Source organism: Ctenopharyngodon idella, chromosome 8 (genome assembly GCF_019924925.1).
Source record: "Ctenopharyngodon idella isolate HZGC_01 chromosome 8, HZGC01, whole genome shotgun sequence".
In the NCBI taxonomy this organism is placed as follows: domain Eukaryota; kingdom Metazoa; phylum Chordata; class Actinopteri; order Cypriniformes; family Xenocyprididae; genus Ctenopharyngodon; species Ctenopharyngodon idella.
This window is the reverse complement of record NC_067227.1, coordinates 10,629,499-10,644,380: the sequence shown is the minus strand read 5'-3', so window position 1 is coordinate 10,644,380 and position 14,882 is coordinate 10,629,499. Positions and strand designations below refer to the sequence as shown.

The window sequence follows — 14,882 nt, the reverse complement described above, 5'->3', positions numbered from 1 at the left end:
AATGAATTCCAGCATAAGCTCAAATCAAAACAGAGTTTTTGCATGTAGTGTTTTTCAGCATGACACTCAGACAGCTGTGAGTGTGATATGCCATCTAAAGTTACTGAATGTCTACATCGGTCACTTCTTTTGCAAGCTTTTATCTAAGGTAAGAGGGAAGATGATGATTAATAAATAAATCATTAGCCTTAAACCTTTAACCTGTGTACATTCATGCAAACACACGTGCAGGTGAAGAGCTTATTCGTTTCAGTAGGGGAGAGTGGGGTAAGATGAGCCATTGGGTAAGTTGACCCATCCCCTGTATCTTGGCAACCGTACACTTTTATTGTCATGTGACCATATATTTTGGAACCACCCATCATTTCTGCCAGACTAACTAAAATGTTTATTAGTTTCAGTGATATTTATTTATTCATTCTAGTTTAGGTTTTATTTAATTTTACTCAATAAACTCTCTGTTTAGTCTGTTTTTGGGAAGGTTACAACTTTGGTATTCAACATATTGTTTCAGAAATGCACACAATTAAAGATATTGAAATTTCAACTTCATTTGGTTGTTTTTTATGTTGTTTAAGAAAAGAAATAGGATTATTTGTAAAAGGAAATTTGATTATTAAATTCGTTTTTAAAAGAGGTAAATTATCTTTACAATTTCACATGGGTTTGATTCAGATTCAGTTAGATGGTCAGTTTACACCCAGATGATGCAACTTACCGACTGACTCGGATCAACTTACCCCAAACTGGGGTAAACTGTGCCACAGGAACACTTTTTTAATAAGAGGTCATGTTTTTCAAACCCTTTGTCATAGATGTATTCTGATCATTAAAATGATAGGACACATCCTGAAATTACTTTAGATACTTTCATTGTGCCTCATTTTCCCTTATCTTGGACCACATAAGTAAAAAATTGCCCATTCTACCCTGCTATCCCCTATATGAACACTTGTCTGCCTACATACAGATCCCATACAGCATTGACGCCTCTTCCTGAAGATGTTTTCATCCACACTTTTCTTCTTTGGAGCAGATAAAAAGGCATTTTAAAAAGTCTTTGAATGTAATTGCTGTCTTGTCCTTCCCAGATCATTTGTCATTCAGCAGATTCCCAGCAGTAATCTTTTCATGGTGGTCATTGACAATGCATGTGACTGCAGTGACTTTGGACCCGTCACCATGGACCCCATCGAAATTATGTATATCCTTAATAAAAAGGAGGTGCTGTCACTGTAATGGATTTTATTTTTCTGAGATTTTTCCTTATATCTCACATTGATATCCCATGTGGAGACAATGATTACACTTTATTTCAATAGTCTACTTTAGACATTCTATAAGTAACTTTGCCACTGCATGTCAATTAACTCTCATTAGAGTGTTAGTATACTGTTAGGTTAGGGTTTGGGTTAGTAGAATAAGTTGACATGTACTTGCAAAGTTATTTAAAGTTAGTAGAACGTAGTAACGTCTCCTGTGGCTGGTTGCATAAACTGCTTAGACTAGTCTTAAAAGTCAGTCATCTCATTTTTTCTCTTCAACACTGGTCCTAACTTTTTAAGGTCAGTTACATAAAAAAGTAGATTGGTCCTCTTGTCTAACTGCTAATTCATCAAACTAGTTATTAAGTCACAGTCCTAACATAATGGCTTTATGTTTATGCAACTGGCAATTTGCTTTAGTCACGGTTTTCCTCGATGTTTTCACAATTGTCCTTTGTCATGTTTTTTCCCTTAATTTCATTGCACATAACGAGTCACTGAAATGTGAAAGGTTGAAGTTTCAGAAAGACAGAAGGCGACCAGACACGTGCCACCCCTTCCATCATGAGGTACGGAAACAAATGAAAACTGAAAAGAGTTTTAGCTGTGACAGAGGTTCAGAAATGACTTAAATAACCATTCATTGCAGGTAGATGCTTTGTGCAGACCAGTGTAAATAGTAACATGCATTATTAGCATTTGAATGTATTGAATATTTCATTTTATTTTATTTTTTGTAATAGCAATTCCATGGCAGTATACTGTCAGCAACTTTAGTGTAATAGTTAACTCTTATCTGATTACTACAATGCTGATTTTTTTTTTTTTTTTGGTAGAATTCCAATCATAAGCTGAAAACTCTTCGCATTCTATTCCTGCAGTTCAGTAGATAGGATTCAGAATTTTTCAGCTTTCATACACAGCCACAGAGTCCAGAATTCTGATATTAAGTCATTTTGTCCTTGTTCGATCCTTCTGCAGGAAAACTCGATGGAGTGTGGCGGTTCCGTGAGCTTGACTCCATCACTAACAGCTACAGTTCTTGTAGTTCTGATAGTCACCATCTTCCCCAGGTGATGAAAACAGGCTCCGCCCCCTTTCCCCCCTCGGCCAGTTTGACTCCGTCCAGCATGCAAAAAGTGTTTATTTACACTGAAAAACTTAACTCATCAAAATCACTTGTTGATAGACAGCTACATAAAGCAAAAAAAAAAAATAATAATCTTTTTAGTAATATTAATATTTTAAGGTAACGCTTTATAAAAAGGTCTCATTTATTAACAGTAGTTAATGCACAACTAACATGAACTAACAATGAGCAATACATTTGTTACAGTATTTATTAATCTTTGTTAATGTTAGTTATGTTCCTCATGTACATACTATGTACTTATTATAGTAATTGTAATAGCTGGGTAATAACTAGGCACTAAGCCTGAACTTACCCCGAAACCTAACCTTAACCCATGTAGTTACCTTATATTACCCAGTACTTTCTTAAGTACGTACACTGTACGTATATGTAAGTGCACATACTGTAAAACAAAGTGCAACCAAAATTTTTTTGTTCATGTTAGTTCACAACTAATGTAAACAGATACAACATTTAATATCGTATTAGTAAATGTTGAGATTAACTAAAATTAATAAATGCTGTATATAAGTATTGTTCATTGTTAGTTCATGTTAACTAATGTAGTTAACTGATGTTAACAAATGAAACCTTATTGTAAAGTCTTAACATATTTTATGTACACATAGTTAATAGGAAACATTTTACAAACAAGGCTACAGGAGACTGGTAACTGTGCTAATTAATTGAATTTAAGTAGAATTCATAAATATCTACAAGCAAATACAATTGTCATAAATTTGAAATTTCTTGTTCTGTAACAAGTTATACTATTTATGATTTTCAGCCATACAACTGTGACAATGCAATAGTACGTGTTTAACAAGAGTGGATGTTCTATGTGAACATTGCCTTACAATAAGAGATACAACTACAGTTTGTGTACTTTTGAAATAAATCTTTTTAAAAATACAGAGACAAAGGAGTGAGTTGATGTTTGATGATTTTTTACACACGTTTGTGTGCATATTTAGTATGCGTGTTGCCATTCTGTGTGCATATCTCATGTCAGTTTAAAGCTCAGTTCTGTCTGCAGAGCTCAGGACAGGAGAAAGAGAGATCGTGGAGTGTCTGCATGGATAGATGGATGCTGAATAGCTTGCGTATAGCTTTAATTAGCGCATTCATGAATGCAAGTTCATTCATTTATAACTTTTTAAGTTTGTAAAGTTTGTTCCATTCATCTAAACAAATAAACACTGATTGTTTAAAGTTGCAGTCTGTAACTTTTTTTGGTTAAAAATGATCCAAAATAAATTTTTGAGCAAGTACATAACCAGCCACTGTTCAAAAAATATCTCCTTACCTTAGCCTGATTTACAACCGTTAATACACACTAAATACACATAGTCACGCAATGCTAATGTTGTTAACATTAACAATTTAAAAACAAAGTATAACAATAATAATAATTTGCATGGTTTGACGTGATCCGAGCTAAGCATGATTTAGATTTAATCACCATTGGCAGCGTGATTTATTGTAATGCTTTTTTCTCAGTTGGTCAGAACAAAAGTGGCAGACATGTGATCTGTGACTCTGAAGTACCAGCCACACTGGTGCGGTGACTGACAGCAAACATTAGATTCATGTCGATGCACAACCCACGTAATGATAATTCTGCAAATAACTGCAATTGCAGGTTTCAAACAGAGATGGAGACAAAGAGGCAAAACTTACGGACTGCAGCTTTAAAGGGGTGGTTGATTACGATTTCACTTTTTTAACTTTAGTTAGTGTGTAATGTTGCTGTTTGATCATAAACAACATCTGCAAAGTTACGACACTCAACATTCAATGCAAAGGGAGATATTTTCTTTTACAGAAATCGCTGTTTAAGGACTACAACGAGCTTCTTCCCGGGTTGGTGACATCACTAACCCTAAAATTTACATAAACCCCGCCCCTGAGAACACACAACAAAGGGGGTGAGGCCATGTTGGGCTGCTTTAGAGAAGAGTTGTTGTAGTAGAGTGTTGTTGACATGCCGTCATTTTACGCCGGACTGCTTCACAAACGAGGGTCAATTCAACACAAAAGATTAACATGACGGCACATGCTAGTGGATGAGTTGAATCAACTCCACAGCAACTACATAAATTTATCCACTAACCATTCAGAAACGTCCAGTTTCATTCTAAAAGTTGTAACTTCTTCCTGAGTCTCTCCATCAGTGTCGACTCCGGTTTGAACAATGTAAGGCTGAACACCGTTACTGACAATCCTCATTTTGGCTGCGTGAGATTCTCCAGCTTTGTTGTTGTTGAGCAACCGAAGTGCGAGCTGTTAAAGCTCCGCCCTCTTCTGGAAAGGGGGCAGGGAGCAGCAGCTCATTTGCATTTAAAGGGACACACACAAAAACGACGTGTTTTTGCTCACACCCAAATAGGGGCAAATTTGACAAGCTATAATAAATGATCTGTGGGGTATTTTGAGCTGAAATTTCACAGACACATTCTGGAGACGCCAGAGAGTTATATTACATCTTGTAAAAGGGGCATTATAGGTCATCTTTAAATGGTGTGGACAGTGCGTCAGCAGCCATCAGGTGCTCCCCATACAATTGGAGCAGATCTCTCCACCTTTTAGTGCCACAGGCAATTCAGGTGACCGAACACAATAATAAACCAGCCATCTGCAGTGTCAGTGTTGATACTTTCATATTTACCTGCATACGTCGTAGATATTCCCTTTTCAGTGTGGTACTTCAACTTGATCTTCCACTATAGATGTGAAAGAACATACAACTAATAAAATGAGATCACCTGACAATCTTTTGATATATTGGCAAAAAGTATTGATTTATAAAGAAAACAGATATGTTAGTAGTTCTGAGTATGTGAATTTTTGTGTAGTCCACTGGTAGTGTACATAGGAATATACTTCAAATCTTCCCCGCCACTGATTGAATTTTCCGGAAATCCATTTTTTCACAGTTATTAGGTAGGAGGCGCTATTATGCATCTTTTGAAAGTGTACAGATTCTCCATATCAAAACACAGGCGAAGAAGAAGCAGAAACAATTGATAGAAGCATTGCTGACGCACATGTAAAATAACGCGATCATCAAACATTAAACAGCATATAAATCAAAACTGCCTAATGTTACTGAATGAAATGTTGAACCCATGAAGAAGAAACAACTGTGAAGCTTTGAGGGTGTTGATGGACTCGACCTACTCCATCTGTGTTTTGATCATCCCATCTTGACGAAGTCTTTGACAAAGACGCGATTGTCTCTGCTTTTTGCATGAAAACTATGAATCTTACTCATATTCAAGTGTTGATAAAAGTGGATGCATGAAGCTAGAATCAATTAATCAAAGAGTTAAGGTAGTTATTTTTACAAGGTAAAGAGTTTTTTATTTTGCATCATGGTTCCTCATGTGAAGCCCCCAAATGAATGGATAAACTCTGGATCATGCCCAGACTCTGTATTTGAGCTTTTTTCAGTTAAAATCCTATGATGAGGAAAAAAATGAGAAAAGAACCATCTGAGAAAATAAATATATAATGATATGTGCAGTTTCTTTATATGCCTTGTACATAGTACTTAGAAATTGATAGCAAGAAAGCAAACAGTCTTTGTCATAATGGTTTCAGCTCTATAAATATAATTTATTTAGTTGTTCCTTCTCATCCTCTTTCGCATGCTCTCATTACTCGCTGCACGTTACTACTTGCAAACAAACTGGTCGACTGTGCGCGAACATCGCTTGCATTTGACATAACAGCACCAGTGGAACTTGCAGTGGCAGCGCTCGACCATCTGCACCTTGTATTGATCGTAACCTCGACCGCAACACATGAGTGCACAGCCGTCCATGCCTTCAGACGTCTTGTTACAGAGGCGACCTTGAGTTCCTAAAGAGCCAGTAGTCTTGTTCCCTATGCAGTAATCCGGACTGGGGTCTATGTACACCAGGTCGTGGCTAGTAGGAGAGTTAAATTTGGAGTGAACTTGAATGAGCTTTCCACGGCTGTTCAGCTTCATGGCAGCGGCGCTGTCATATTTCTCTTTCAGAGCGTCGCCCACTTTACGGAAATCCGCAAGTTGCAACCAGCATGTTTTAAGGCTGCAGGAGCCAGACACGCCGTGACACTTACAGGACACATGGGCGAGATCTGATGCCATCTGTGACAGAGAAAGTGTTTATTAGATAGAAAGAATCATGATAAAGTGAGATGCTAAGGATGGTGAGAGTCTGAATCAAGAGTTTTGTATCTGCTTGTATCTACAGTCACACGCTGGGTTCATTTTTATTTGGTAAGAAGAATCTTACTAAAGGATGGACATAAGTGAAGAAGAAAATCTCATGGAAGTTTTTTTTTTTTTTCTCGCTATTGTGAATTTTTGTATTTGAGTTCTTACCCTCCGTCCCGCCTCATTGTTGTGAAGGTTCATCAGCAGTCTGGCACTTTCCACAGAGCCTTTGGCGAAGGTTTTTTCCCGTTCGCGGGCATCCACAAACTCTTTGCTGAAGCGGTATCCATAATTGAGGTTGTCACCGCAGCCGCCCCACAGCCAGTCTCGCGGCAGATCTTTAGGTCTCGCCGCCCTGCTGCAGCCGCAGCTCGACAGCTCCCCCTCTCTGCAGGCTCGACTCACTGCATTCACCACACCTGCAGCACTGATAGCGTATGTGAACGCTGTCTCTCTGCTCCCTGGAAAATTCACATTTAGCTTTCTTTAATTGCTTTTATTATGCTTTTATGAGAAACAGTGTAACAACTAAATCTTATGAACACTGGAATGAACAGGCATGTAAGGGCTACCACAGGCCTGCAGAGTTAAGCTTCAGCCCTAATTAAACACACCCGATCCAGCTCAAGTCCTTCAGGCTTATTTGAAAACTGCAGGTAAGTCTGTTGGAGCAGGGTTAGAACTAAACTCTGCAGGTCTGCGGCCTCCAGGAACTGAGTTTTGCACCCCTGCTAGAAGGAGGAACTGCAGATAACAGATGGCACGTAAGAGAAGGGAGAGAATTTTCTCCACTCGTGTTCATTTATTTGGAATGTTTATTTTCGTCTTTTCAGATCTCAATACGCTGTTCCCATTCACCAAAGTAAACTGGTTATCGGTTGAATTTATATTGATGAATACAGTCCCGCTCTATAGTTTTTCACAATAGAAAAGCTGTTTCACTCAGAAATATGTCACAATACAGCAGTCTAGTCGGCCATAACTTCTGTTACATGATGACTTTTAGTCTGCTCAGCAGGATACTATTAACCCTTTAAGACCTGAAGGCTTTTTTAGAGTTTTTTTTTTTCTTTTTCTGAGTGACACACACAAAAGTAAAGACTCATAACTCCAATCATTTGATAGAACACTTTTTAAATTTTTAGAAAATATAAATTACATTACATTTGGACATTTTCATGCTGAGAAACCGCTAATAAAAGACAAAAAATATCTATAATTTTTTTTTTTTATAATTTTTCATTTTTTTTATTTGACATGGAATAACTCAGGAAGGCAATAAGATCAGAGAAAAATTCTTTTTTTGGTGATGCTCTCCTACATGTGAGCTGCATCTGGTTCAAATTTTGTGGCGATAGCATAAAGTATAGTTGAATAAAGTGTTATTTATTTTTTCGCAGCCAGATGGCGCCCACGGGCGGTAAACTCTGGTTTAGAGGCACTTCTCAGCAGTTATTAGGAGTTTTTCAAAATGATTAGATGCATTAAAAAGCTGAGTTTCTAAGCTTTAAAATGATATCTATTTTGTGTTATTCCACGCTGTAAAACGAACATGGATGGTTCAGGGAATATTGGATACACACTGCATCCTGGAAAGATGAGAGACATGTTTTTAGCCAAGTATGTTACATCATTCCGTGAGTAATATCTTGTGATCAACGCAATATATTATGTTGATTTTGGGTTCATTTTAATTGTGAGAATCTGCTTTAAATAATTACGGTGTGTAATTTTCTATAATCTGTGCATTTTTCATGAAGTTATGAGCACGTGAAATCTACGAGACGTGAAATCTATTCGACGAGAACGCGCACGAAAACAAGAGGCGGGATTTATCGCACGAACCAATCATGTCCAATCATAACCGATCATATCCAATCATAGCGCAATTGAGGCATTGCCTCCTCTCACGTGATTTTCCCCCATTAATTCTCAATTACCCCCCACTAAACCCACCGCACGCTTAGGGGATCTGCTTTGTTTCTATGAGCTGAAGGGAGGCACAGAGACACGGACTCCCGCTGTAACTTTACCTGCGGGTGTCGCTGTTTGACAGTGTTTCTTTAGAAACACTTTTTTTTACACTTTTTAATGTTAAAGTTTGTAACATTTGTGTTGTTTTATTTTTGTAATATCGATTATTTTCTCATCCAGTTTTTTTTGAGGAGACACTGCCTCCCTTGCCTCTTTGGAGGAAACACCCCTGTGCCATACCTACATGATATGCTGTATGATATGATATGATATGCTGCATCACGAACAGTTTGTAATGATCCATTTTGCGAGTTATATTTGCTGTGTGAGCTTCTGTATTATGTATGCCTCAGTGTATTGGAATGGCGAGCGAGCCCTACTTGGCAAGCTTGGAGCGGGGAGCACGAGCTTATTTGCATTTAAAGGCACACGTATATTAAAAGTACTGAGTAACATTAATTAACTATAATTAACTACATGTAGTTATTATAGAGTTTAGAGATTAGGGTTATAGAGTTTAGGGTTTGGTTTAGGGTTAGTTACCTGTAATTATACATAATTTACTGTTATTACTAGAGTAAGTACATGTAGTAACATGTAACTACGTCACACAAAATAAAGTCACTTTTTTCTTCTTCTTTTTTTTCTTTTTTTTTTTTTTTTGCAGCTCCAGAGTGGTTAATCAAATTGGTTATAGCTCAGTTGAAAGAAATATTAAGAAATATTAATAACAAAGAAATATTTCTGGAATTAAGTGGCCATGATCAAAGATGACAGCAAATCAAATCACGTACTTCTCAAAGTCTTGCACCAGACATCCATAAAGATGAATGGGAATGGGACTGGGAATGCTCACAGGTAGCTCCATCCATAGGGATGTGTTGGTGTTTGTATTGGTGGCTCTTTAAACCAACTTGTTTAATTGGTTTTCAAAGAAAAAATGACTGAATGATTCTTACCACCATGTTGGAGAGTTGCATGTTGATCTGCCAGTCATGGGTCTTTCATGCTCTGCTCTTGTTTTTTGCATAATTATGCATTTAATAATTAATGGCCAAATGTATCTGTTTTGCTATTGTGCTATTCGTATCTTTACAAAAGTTCACAATGTTGTGGTAGATGAAATATAATACAGATAACATTAAATATATATTTTTCATCAGGTTAGAAATTATTAATAACTCAAAGAGCGTTAGAGAGCAGACGGCACTGTATACTTTTGAATCGCTCTCGCAGTACTTTGATATAATACACCGATCGATCTGTGCAGCGCCGCTTCAAGTCGAATACACCTAACTTATTCTAATCTCACATACTATATAGGATGAAGACTGTGCACATTGGGACTTGTTGGAATTGGAAATGAATGAAAATTGGAATTGTTTGAGTTAATTATTAAGAAACAAAAAACAACCCCATTTTTGATGATGCCCAGCTTCTCTTGGAGGTGCTTCTATGGTGTCCTTTTTGGAGCTTAACTGATGTGATCTAGGGATGGGGAACAGAAGACGCATAAAGCTCTAAGGCTTTCCCCTGACTGTTCCAGAAAAAGCTTTGAGAGTGTCGAAAACAGTGCCATCTGGTGGCTAGTAAAAATACAGCAGCCAAAAGCCTGTGAAAGAAGCTCCGTCAGATGAAGCAGCCACCACACACTTCATAGACAGTTTTAATGTTATTTGCAAAAATAAAAGCCTAACATGTGTGTGTGTGTGTGTGTGTGTGTGTGTGTGTGTGTGTGTGTGTGTGTGCGCGCGCGCGCGCGTGTGTGTGTGTGTGTGTATGTGTGTGTGTGTGTGTGTGTGTGCGTGCGTGTGTGCGTGTGTGTGTGCATTGAATTTCTCTCTCTGATAAATTCATTTACCCAATAAAGTGTGGCAATAAGTGCCAGTAGGAATATCAATATGATGTAATAGAGGAATAATGTCATATATATTCTTCATATTACTTTTATTACTGGGTATTTAAAAATGTAATGTAGTTCCAAATGTAGGTTCGGGAGGAGCCTAAACATTCAGTCCCGTCAATCATCATTATGAGCGTATATAAGCAGCAGTCACTGCGTCATCCCAGCGACAATTCTTCCAGCATCTCTCCTCCTCCTCTATTTCTCTTATTCTCCCTCTACGCAGTACTGTTATAGGGGGGTTTAACTCTGAGCTCAAGCCGAGCCTTGGGTTCGAGCCTCCTTCGAGGACAGCAAGCCAAGTTTGTTTTACCATTAACCATTCAGACTGAATGGGCAGGTGACCTTGTAAAATTAAGTTTAAATGAAAACACGTAAAGTAAAATCTGGGGTTCGAACATTCCGATACGCAAAGTGATTGGACAGAAAGCAAGGCTTCGTTTGTCATCGATCACGTGACTCTGTGAAATCAATACATGCCCACGATATGGGGCTTCACTGGAGATTGTGCTGTGCGCTCGATACGTGCCTCAACGCTTCGTTGTCATGCGTAACATCACTAGTGTGATCATTGTGAACCGTCGTTAAAAGGAAAAGAGCTGAAGTCGTACCTATCTGCATGACTCTGCCGAACACTGAGGAGTTGTCCACTGTGCTGCAGTTCCAGCGGCGCTGGCGAAACTGGTATTGGCACTCCTGGATGCCCGTCTTGGCACCCTCTCCAATGAAATGCATGTGATCTTGGTACAGCTGGCAAAGCTTCCTCTGACCTTTGGACAGTCCTTCCAGTTGACTGCACAGCGGCTGACCTCCTATGATATATGCTTCTGGTATCAGGAGGGGGTTCATTGCTAGAGACCTGAAAACATCCACATGCATTAAAACACATTCGGCTATGAACAGAATGTTCATCTTGAAATATTTTTGAGATGATAATATGTTGATTTAGTTTGACATGACTGCTGAAATTAAGGCCCAACTCCAAAATCACACCAAAATTCCTGACTTGATCTTTTGCCTCTTGACCACTGGAGTCAAGGAATGCGTTCTTGAGAATTTCATCTTTGTTGCTATGACCATGGTTTTGTCTTTGTGTAACTGAATGTAGTTTTGGCACATTCTACTGTTAATTTCATCAGTGCGCTGCCACAGGGAGTAAATGGTGCTGTGGTCATTTGGCAATAGGGCTGGGTGGATCTGGGTGTCATCTTGAACTGGAATTATGCCTTGTGACTGTCATGGATGTCCAGGTTTGTGGTCACTTGTGTAATCCCTTCCAAGTATGACCTGATCCAGGCTATGACCAAACATATTATGATGACTATGAGTAGGTTCAAATAGGTGTTAAAAGAAGCACGTACCACCACGAGTTAGCTTCCACAATAACATGCATAAAGAAGGCACAGAAGGTCATTGCGAGCACAGCGTGTCGTGTGTCCAAGACTGAGCACATCAGCTTCAGCTTGACCATCATTCCGGCCTGAAGAAACAAGAGGAAGAGTTACATCTCACACAAAGCTCAGCAGCTACTTGAAGAACATGTTTATGTGTGTTGAGTTAGAGTTACTAACTAAACTAAACTACTAACTAAAAGAGAGTTAGAGATTATAACTGCATGTAATTTTGATCCCAGTTATGCAAAAAACCCAACTGTGTAAATGTAAAATAGCACTAATCTGAGAGAAGCTAATCTATATCATCTTTTTGCATAATCTAGAAAACCTGTCTGTATATCTCATATTTAGATGAGAAATTTAGAAACATGAACCACAAAAGATACCTGCGGTTTAAACACATCTAAATTGCAAATGAACTGAATTTATTTATTTATTTTCTATAAATATACATGCAATAAACCCACTGGTTATAGATGTGCATACTGTGTTGTGCATAATCTTATACATTATACATTAATCTTATAATAAACTTTAAATTGGTTACTGTTAAGTTTAAAAAGATTTTGATTTCTGTTTAAAAGATATAAGCCCTAGCCTATACATTTTCAGGTATGGCCCATGATGATGTCTTGTATCTTGTGAACACCATTACATATTATATATCCTGTATAAATCAATCCGACCCTCATTGAATCAGTATGGTGCTCAATTTGTCCCCTATTTTTGTCAGAGAAAAGAAAAGCTTAATGTAAAAGTAAAATCTAAATGTAAATGTTACAAATGTCAATACAATGTCAATACAAATGTAAAATATAAATATTAAATATAATTTTATATGTAGAAGTCATTTCATTTACAGTACAAGCCTATGTGCCAAGTCATTGGATGTCCTTGAAAAGCTTGAAGTGCTGTACAAGCAAATAATATAATGTTATTCCTTCAAAGAGACTATAGAAGATTGGATGTAGAATCAAAATCTCGTTAAATAAAATAAAAAATAAATACATGAATTTATGATGAACGTGTAAAACTGAAACCGCTGGAGCCGTAAGATGGCGCCATAAATAACTAGTCGTAGATGACAAAATTCATTCCAGATAGATAGATAGATAGATAGATGACACTAGCAGAAACAATTAGATAGTTTATAAAACTTACAAAATGTTTCTGTCTGTCCAAGATGGAAATTCAGTTTATTAACGTGTTTTGCTTCCCGTTTTATCCGTCTCAGGAAAACATCCGTTATGGGCTCTGTATTATTATTAACATAAGGGAAGATTGTTTTTTTTTTTTTTTTTTTTTTTTTTTTTTTTTTTAATGCAATCCCAGGGATTGTTTCTCAAAGACTTTTAATAAATACTCCCAGTGCTGCTGAAGTTGACTTTTGCTTGCTTGGTTGTCTGGATATTTCTACCTTTCTTCCCAAGATCCATAAAAACTGGAAATCCAAAAAAAAAAAAAAAAAAAAAATCCAAATGTCTGCATGCTACAAAAAAATCACACAGGTAATTTCTCCAGTGTTATTCCAGGAGACTCTTCGCGATTCATTCTCAGTGCCCTCGAGCAGCCTAAAAATATGTATTCTCCATCTCGCGTATACGATAAAATACGTCAAAGCATTTTAATTGTTGCTGAGAGTAGCTGTCCATTTCTGTGCTGTGTTCAGACAGAGTCTGATGAAGTGTCCTCCCGCACCGCTGTGATCAGCTGCACAAGGATCTGCGGAGTTTTTCGTTTTCACACTAAACTCCGCCTGTGATGCGCGCGCTCAAAACACTCGACCACAAATCTTTACCAGTCACAAAACTAGAGGAACAGAGTCCTATTCCTATCATCAGCCAATGATGACTGCTCATATTATACTTGGGCCATTCTTCAACTGTGTTGGCAACGAGGCACAACATTTGTTTAAAAAATTGTTTTAAAAATGTTTTATTTTCAAATAACTACATTTATTGCTATGAACCGGTATTTAAAATTTGTTTAATATGCTATATCCAGTAAAATAAGGACTTAAGGATAAGGCTATATATATACATTTAAAACAAATACTGGCGCCACAACCACTAATATCTGTGGTGTTACCATTATTTGAAGTAAATTACTGGTTAGTTATAAAAATGAGTAGGAATATGCAAATTTAAGGAATAATTAAGAAAAATAAATAACTTTATGAATTGAGTTTAACTGCTTTATTAAAATTACAGTTTTTTTTTTTAGAGTTTATTTTTTCATCTTGGCTCTTATTTCCAAAAAGGGAGAATAGTTTTGTTTTTTGTTTGTTTTTTTGTCATAAACAAACAAATAAACAAAAAAGAAATTAAAAAAAAAATTATATTTTGTACCTTTATAGTGTTTGTTCAAAAAGGTTTAAATCACTTTAAGGTCTTAGCAAGGTTAGTTGTTCGAAGGAGGTTGGAACTGGCGAACGTTTCACAAAACGTTAATAATCATAGAATAAACCAACACAAAATGAAAGTAAAAGCGGCAGCCCCTCACGGACGACTGCCACACACACATAAACAAAACAAAACGTAAAGTCCAGGCCTGGTCCTCTCTCGTCCTTTACTGCCGGCGCTCCTCCTTTTATGCTCCCGAAGCTCCCGAAAGATGGTAACATCACAGACAGTAACACTCTTGTCAGGTATGGCAAAATTATCTGCTGCTGAACAGCAGCATCTTTATAGCATCTTTATAGAGATGTAGACCTTGTTGCATGTCTATGGTATTTTATTACATCTGTGAAAATACATCTTCAAAATATATCTGAAATTCCTTTCTTTCAGAGCAATTTAAAAGCCATTTTTTTCACAGACAGTAACACCTGCAGACGGTAACACCTCAGACGGTAACACCACAGACAGTAACACCAGACAGTAACACCACAGATGGTAACACCACACACAGCAACACCACAGACAGTAACACCAGACAGTAACACCACAGACAGTAACACCAGACAGTAACACCACACACAGTAACACCACAGACAGTAACACCAGACAGT

At 37.4% G+C, this 14,882-nt stretch overlaps 2 protein-coding genes across 2 annotated transcripts in view; one reads left to right on the top strand and one right to left on the bottom strand.

Annotated features, from left to right (window-relative positions):
• cacna2d3a (calcium channel, voltage-dependent, alpha 2/delta subunit 3a) overlaps nt 1-3,319 on the top strand; it is a 130,349-nt gene extending 127,030 nt beyond the window's left edge. Inside the window, exons 36-38 of the mRNA XM_051903655.1 lie at nt 1,092-1,204; nt 1,752-1,834; nt 2,247-3,319. Of these exons, the coding sequence (XP_051759615.1) occupies nt 1,092-1,204; nt 1,752-1,834; nt 2,247-2,342 (292 nt within the window). The 3' untranslated portion in view covers nt 2,343-3,319. The remainder of the gene's footprint in view (nt 1-1,091; nt 1,205-1,751; nt 1,835-2,246) is intronic.
• A 140-nt stretch (nt 3,320-3,459) lies between these two features.
• wnt5a (wingless-type MMTV integration site family, member 5a) lies at nt 3,460-13,609 on the bottom strand. Its single transcript, XM_051903653.1, has 5 exons — nt 13,034-13,609; nt 11,840-11,958; nt 11,090-11,337; nt 6,770-7,062; nt 3,460-6,532 (listed from the first exon to the last, which is right to left on the bottom strand). Exons 2-5 carry the CDS (start codon nt 11,950-11,952, stop codon nt 6,074-6,076), a joined length of 1,113 nt encoding a protein of 370 aa, XP_051759613.1. The 5' UTR covers nt 11,953-11,958; nt 13,034-13,609; the 3' UTR covers nt 3,460-6,073.
• Nucleotides 13,610-14,882: the final 1,273 nt, after the last annotated feature.